The sequence below is a fragment of the Arachis stenosperma genome, chromosome 5 (assembly GCF_014773155.1).
Source record: "Arachis stenosperma cultivar V10309 chromosome 5, arast.V10309.gnm1.PFL2, whole genome shotgun sequence".
NCBI classification, from domain to species: Eukaryota; Viridiplantae; Streptophyta; class Magnoliopsida; order Fabales; family Fabaceae; genus Arachis; species Arachis stenosperma.
Window position 1 is genome coordinate 20,600,833 of NC_080381.1, and position 7,332 is coordinate 20,608,164.

General features: G+C 31.2%; 1 protein-coding gene across 3 annotated transcripts; it reads left to right on the top strand.

Moving 5' to 3' along the window:
• The first annotated feature begins 3,679 nt into the window (after positions 1 to 3,679).
• LOC130979961 (pentatricopeptide repeat-containing protein At5g13270, chloroplastic) lies at positions 3,680 to 7,082 on the top strand. 3 transcript variants are annotated; one of them, XM_057903536.1, is made up of 3 exons: positions 3,680 to 3,888; positions 4,438 to 5,703; positions 5,842 to 7,082. In XM_057903536.1, the coding sequence occupies exons 2-3, from the start codon at positions 4,587 to 4,589 to the stop codon at positions 6,882 to 6,884; spliced, it is 2,160 nt and encodes a 719-aa protein (XP_057759519.1). In that variant the 5' UTR covers positions 3,680 to 3,888; positions 4,438 to 4,586; the 3' UTR covers positions 6,885 to 7,082. The 3 variants fall into 3 exon arrangements, with proteins under 3 accessions (XP_057759519.1, XP_057759517.1, XP_057759518.1); XM_057903534.1 differs by having other exon boundaries at positions 4,438 to 7,082; XM_057903535.1 differs by lacking the exon at positions 3,680 to 3,888 and adding an exon at positions 3,959 to 3,985 and having other exon boundaries at positions 4,438 to 7,082.
• Positions 7,083 to 7,332: the final 250 nt, after the last annotated feature.

Here is a 7,332-nt window from a genome sequence, read left to right on the forward strand (position 1 = left end):
ACCTCTGGTTCTCACCCATGCGGATTTTGTGATTTTCAGATGCAGGACGTGAGGTTTCCCGCTGAGGCATGCTGGAGACTTCTAAATTTGCGAAGATCCTTTGTTCTCGGGACTATGTTTTGGTTTATATGTTTTGCTTAGATACTTTTATCTCCATTAAATAATACAAACTGTGATGACTCCTCTTATGGGAGATTTTGGAGAATAGGTTTTATGTATTTGTGTCCCTTTGGGTTTCCTTTGGGGTTTTCATTATTTTATCATATGTATATATTGCTATGCTCGGACCGGTTATCTTCGCAGCCGGATCTTGAGTCTTGATATTCCTGTTTTTGACACTCCTTTGTCTATATATAATCTCGCGTTGGGTTATCCCTGTTCGTTACGTTAACGATCGGAGTGTTGCGCGTTTGAGTTGCGATTTTTGTTTACCCCTTTTTCTACAAAGGCTCCTAGTTATAATCGATCATTCATACTACTATACGTACTAAATTTTTATTTTAGAGGTCGTAATACCTTGCCATCTCTGAATTATGACTTAAGCATAAGACTCTGTATGGTAGGGTGTTACAAGATTCATTCAAATTAATATGATCTCAATATAGGTCAGAGATTTCCAACAAATAAATCAAACAAAATTTAATAACAAAATTTTCAAATATATATATTAACATTTACAAAGAGTTAAAGAAGTTTTGCCTCTTTACAATTTCTTACAAAATAGTGTTCAAAAATGTCAATAGAAATTCATTACAATTTAGAAGATTGAACCTATTTACTTTTTATATCTCCAAATGATAATCTACAAAAAGGACTTGAGAAGGCAGCAGATAGCTTTCAGATTCTTATGTCTTCAGATCGCTCAATGACTTTGTCTCTCAATTTATTTATCTTGTTCAGGAGAATAGTTAGACCATATTCATACCTGAAAGCATCAACTTGTTCCTACAATTGAAAGAAATTTATTAATATATATTAATTTAAAAGTAGAGGATCAACTATGTTTAATGATACTTACGTGTAAGAAATAAAAAAATTTGGTCAATATTTAACAGCAGCATCAAGTGAATCTCAGTTAATTCACAAATGAACCGAAATTAGTTCAGATTTAGACAAATAGTAAAAAAAGACTCAATCATCAATAAAAACATATTGAATTCATTTTTGGATCCAAATAAACCTCAAATAAACTAAGAAATGAACCGAAATTATTTAATGATGACACCAAAGAAGATTAAGAAATAAAAAATTTAGTCAATACTTAACAGTAGCATCAAGTGAACCTCAATTAATTCACAAATAAACCGAAATTAGTTTAGATTTGAACAAGTAGTCAAAAAGACTCAATCATCAACAAAAGCACATTGAATTCATTTCTGCATCCAAATGAACCTCAAATAAAATAAGAAATAAACCAAAATTATTTAATGATGGCACCAGAAAAAATTAAGGAATAAAAAATTTAGTCAATACTTAACAGTAACATCAAGTGAACCTCAGTTAATTCACAAATAAACCGAAATTAATTTAGATTTGAACTAGTCAAAAAGACTCAATCATCAACAAAAACACATTGAATTTATTTCTGCATCCAAATGAATATCAAATAAACTAAGAAATGCAAGAAATGCGAAGGAGAAAACTGAACATAATGAACAAATAGTTTTGTCAGTAACTTAAGGAATCTTTATTGTTCTTTTTCTGTACTTTTTGTTGATAATTTCAAACGCAGAATCGAATTTTTTTGTAGTTTTTGCAGAAAATTTAAAAAATTTTTTAGAGATATTAAGAGAAATTTTAAATTTTTTTATTACAGTTTTGAGTAGGAGATGTAAACAGTTATTTATATTAGAGCACGAAGCGATATGTAACGTTTGTTTGAGATTTTGGTACGTGTTATATGCTCTTTTAATAAGAGTGATTTTTGTTAATGTTAAATCTATTTAATTGAACTGAAATGACAATAAATCTTAAATGCGTAACAAATATGATAAAATTATCATATTATGTGATTTATAAAGTACCATAATAATTTCCTTTATTCTCAAGTTTCAACTTTCATTTTTGTGTTTACAAATAAGCAAATTAAACTGATTAAGTTAGATTAGGTGAGGATTGACAAAAAAAAAATAAAAAAGATTAAAGAAACGAAGATATATATGAATGTGGGTTCCAAATAATAGTAATTGGCAAGTGAGTATTACAATATGATTTAGGATGAATTTGGTAAAATTTATTAAATATAAATGTGTTCTTTTTAAAAGTATAAAAATTTTATTTTGTATTTGTTAAATGAAAAAACTCATCTTAAAACTCGAAAGAATCAATAAAAGTCATGTTTATTGTATTAACAATAAAATTAATTTCTCAAAATAATTATTGTACTAACTCATGTTTATTGCAAGTGACTTTTATTTTTTTATACCAAATATAATTGTTATAACCTTTGAAAATAATTCTTAAGTAGTTAAAAAATAGATTTAATTATTTTGTTGGTCCATATAGTTTTGCGAAATTTTTAATTAGGTTCCTATACCTTTTTTCTTTTTAATTAGGTTCTTGCACCAATTTTTTTTTTAAATTTAGTCCCTACACTTTTTTTCTTTTATTTGGGTCCTTGTACTAATTTTTTTTAATTGGATCCCTATACAATTAAACAAATTACTGTCAAGAGGGACCTAATTGAAAAAAAAAATTGGTGCATAGACTCAATTAAAAGAAAAAAAAACATAAAGACCTAATTAAAAATTTCACAAAATTATAGGGACCAATAAAATAATTAAACCTAAAAAATATATGTAACTTTTGAAAAAGTATACTTTTATCAAAGGATAAATAGTCAAAATAGTATCCGAAAGTTTATACCATTTACAAAAATTTAAATATACGAATGACAAATAAACTCATTGATAATTTAAAAATAGGACAAAAATAATCAATAAATATTATATTTTTTTATAAGTGACAAAAAATTTTACATTTAACAGATTTATCTATTTGATTCGAATTTTTTTATAAGCATTTAAATAACTATTTAAAAAATATATACAAAAATTTAAAACGAAATTTAATCTCTAAATTTTTTATTTTTTAAAAAAAACTTGGTCATTCACAATATTTTTTTTAAAATTTGTTTGACATAAAATTATCAAATTTTAAGGATTAAAAAGTTTTATTTTTTAATAATATTTGCCAAAAATATAAAATTGTATTAAAATTTAATTTCTAACATTTTTAAAAAAATATATATATTTAATATCTAATTATTTTTATTAACGATATAAACTTGAATAATTTATCCTTTATCAAATAAACCTTAAATAGAATAGAACTAATCAAGAAAATAACTACTGTCTAACTACCCCTTTCGGCTTGGCTTGGCTACCAACTCTCCAAAGAGTATTTATAGTGTTATCTTTGTCATTTCCTGTTTTATTTATTAGAAATTCAGGTACAGTAATTATTAAATGATAATTTAATTAAATTTATTAAATTATTTAACTGTTTTTATCTATTAATTTCATATAAAATTAATTGTATCTTAATTTTTTTAATAAAAAAACTGCAAACCGGATCGTACAAGAATATGATATTCCAGTGTGGTACAGTGCCATACGTGATTACTTTGCTATATTATAAATAGATTGATGGTAATCTAAGTGTCTAAGTTAAATATGAAAGAATATAGTGTTAATAAAAGTCAACATATCAAAGTAGTAGTTGAAGTATGGATATTACTACTGTTATTAAATTAAATTAAATTAAATAGGAAGTTTAGAAGGAAATATATTTGGATTTGGTAGGGGGAAAAAATGAGTAAAGCGAATCAGATGCAGACAAATCCTATAAACATGGGCAGCCAATAATTAAAGCTTGTGTTGGTTTTGGGTACATTCAACTTTTTCATTTTTTTTAAAGAACTTTTATTATGTTATGAACTGCCTATGTCTTGGTACAATTTTTGTTCCACCCGTCTCAATGAATTGTTAGTGAATTGGTTTTTGATAGTTCAGTTCATTTTGTGTGCTCATGCACCCTTCATATACAATGACGCACACCATGTGCTTGATAAAATGTCTCAATGATAATTCAGTAATTGTTTGTGGCAACTACATAAGATAAATTAAGTATTTTTGAAATTGGCAATGCTGTTAAAATACAATGAATATTGTGAAGAAACCGGCTTGATCACCTGCATTACAATTTTTATATATGAATTGGTTTTGTCTTGTTAAGACTTTGGTGCAGTTTGTTTTAGTTTCTTTGATTCAAGAGTTGTTAATAAATAGAATTAAGGGTTGGTGATGCTTTAGAGCTGGAATTGATTGATTGATTGTCTCTCTATCTTGAGAACATGTAATGCTTCATCTTATCTGGAACCTTCCTATGCTTTTTATCAGCCCTTGACTCTGTCTGTCTCTATATTTCTCTTTTCAGAGCAGATTTGGCAGATTTCTCATATATAACTGTTGCTGGGTGGGATCCAACTTGTTAATTTTCAGATTGGATTCTCTTGTTCTATCTCACAAAAGTTGTACAAGGATAGATTGCTCCAATCAAGGGGTATACCATTGCAAATATAGTACATGTCTTCAATAACTTGCTGGTGCTCTGGGCTAATGTCCAATTCTTCAACAGTAGTGGTAGCTAATGATAAAAGTAAGGATCCGAGACCTGCTAGTTTCGTTCAAATCCCTTCGTGGATCTCTTTGAAATGCAATAATTCATCCTTGAGGACCTCTAAAGTTCAACAGGGCCAAGTTGAAAACTTGCATTTGATTTCTTTAGCCAAACAAGGGATGCTTCAAGAAGTACATGACTTTGTCAGAAGCATGGATGCAGCAGGCATCTCGATAAATCCCCGGTCATATGAATACCTCTTTAAAATGTGTGGAACACTGAATGCTTCATCAGATGGAAAATTATTTCACAATAGACTTCAGAGAACGGGTAATACCAATAAGTTCATTGACAATTGCATCCTTCAAATGTATTGTGATTGCAGGTGTTTTGCAGCTGCAGAGAGATTCTTTGATGAAATGATTCATCGAGATATGTCCTCTTGGCACACCCTCATGTCTGCTTATGTTGAGGAAGGGCTCATAGATGAAGCTATTAGATTGCTCTTGCGTATGCTAGATTTCGGAATTATGCCACCCGCATCGATCATCAGTACTCTTATAGGGTCCTTCACATATCCTTCATCGTTAGGTCTTGGCAAGCAGATTCATTCTCAGCTGATAAAGATTGGAGTTATTGCCAATGATTTGATCGAGACCTCTATCTCCAACATGTACATCAAGTGTGGCTGGTTGGATGGTGCTGAAGTCGCTACCAATAAGATGGCTAGAAAAAATGCTGTGGCTTGCACTGGGTTGATGTTGGGCTATACTCAAGCTGCAAGGAACAAAGATGCTGTTTTATTGTTTGCAAAAATGATAAGTGAAGATGTAGAACTGGATGAGTTTGTCTTTTCAATAGTGCTTAAGGCGTGTGCTGCCTTAGGAGACTTAAACATGGGAAGACAAATTCATAGCTACAGTGTGAAACTTGGATTGGAGTCTGAGGTCTCGGTTGGAACTCCACTACTGGATTTTTATTTTAAATGCGCCAGGTTTGAAGCTGCATATCAAGCTTTTGAGAGCATACGTGAACCAAATGATTTTTCATGGAGTGCTCTAATTACTGGATATTGCCAAAATGGTAAGTTTGACAAGGCACTTGAGATTTTTAGAACACTCAGAAGTAAGGGAGTGTTATTGAATTCATTCATGTATACCAGCATCTTTCAAGCATGCTCTTCTGTCTCAGATTTGATTTTCGGTTCCCAAGTTCATGCAGATGCAATAAAAAAGGGGCTAGTTGCATGCCTCTCTGGAGAGAGTGCTATGATCACTATGTACTCAAAATGCGGCAAAATAGACTATGCCCATCAAACATTTTTGGCTATTGATAAACCTGACAACATTGCATGGACTGCTATAATTTGTGCTCATGCTTATCATGGCAGAGCTTCTGAAGCTCTGAGGCTTTTCAGCAAGATGCAGAAGTCGGGTGTAAGGCCAAATGCTATCACATTCATTGGTTTGTTAACATCTTGTAGTCATTCAGGTCTAGTTAGACAGGGAAAGAAGTTTTTGGATTCAATGAGTGACAAGTACAATGTGGATCCAACAATTGATCATTACAACTGCATGATTGATATATACTCTCGTGCTGGATTACTGCAGGAGGCTCTTGAAATGATAAAGAGTCTGCCATTTGAACCTGATGTGTTGAGTTGGAAAAGCTTATTAGGAGGTTGTTGGAGCCATAGGAATCTCGAGATTGCGATGATTGCAGCCGAAAGGGTGCTTCAGCTGGATCCATTAGACACTGCTACTTATGTGATCATGTTCAACTTAAATGCTTTGCTTGGGAAGTGGGATGAAGCAGCTAAATTTAGAAAGATGATGGCTGAAAGGAACTTGAGAAAAGAAGTAAGTTGCAGCTGGATTATTGTGAAGCATAAAGTCCATCGTTTTGTGGTAGGTGATAGACACCACCCTCAAACGGAGGAGATGTACTCAAAATTAAAACAGCTTGATTTTGCTGTCAAAAAGGGCGAGGAGTGTCTTCTTAATGAAGAGGACGCACTCTGTGACTTCAGTGAAAGGAAAGAGCAGTTACTTGATCATAGTGAGAGACTAGCTATAGCTTATGGTCTCATATGCATCAAAGGTGACACCCCAATTATGGTCTTCAAGAATACTCGATCATGCAGAGATTGCCATGAATTTGCAAAAAGGGTCTCCATGGTAACTGATCGTGAATTAATTGTGAGAGATGCCAATAGGTTCCATCATATAAAGGCTGGGGAATGTTCTTGCCATGATTATTGGTGATTTCTGCACAAATCTTGAAGAGAAACTAGCTTTGATTTAGGAATTTCTTTTTTATTGCGGGAGCTACCTACAATATTGAATACAATTTTACTCAATCAAGCAAACAATGTATCATGTAAATTTGTAAACGGTGTTTTACCATGATTAAGAGAATGTATCTATTGGAACGAATTCACACCATTCATGGTATTACAGATAAAAGAGAAAGTTCAGAACTTTTTCTTCTTTAGTCGTTAAATCATGATATAAAACGTTTCAATAGGCAATGAAACAACATGGATGTACTGCATTATTCATTTGTTTACCTTTCTCACTCTTCTATCAAGCTCAAGCTCAGTCAACATTCATTCTTTTCAGTTAAATAATTGACATATATGTCACAAGTAAAAAGAGATTTTTTTTCAGCAGAAATAAGTATGAAATATTATAGTGGAAAGATTTTTCAAAT

Coding starts and splice junctions, on each gene's coding strand:
- LOC130979961 (XM_057903534.1), top strand. CDS start 4,587: ATGTCTTCAATAACTTGCTGGTGCTCTGGGCTAATGTCCAATTCTTCA.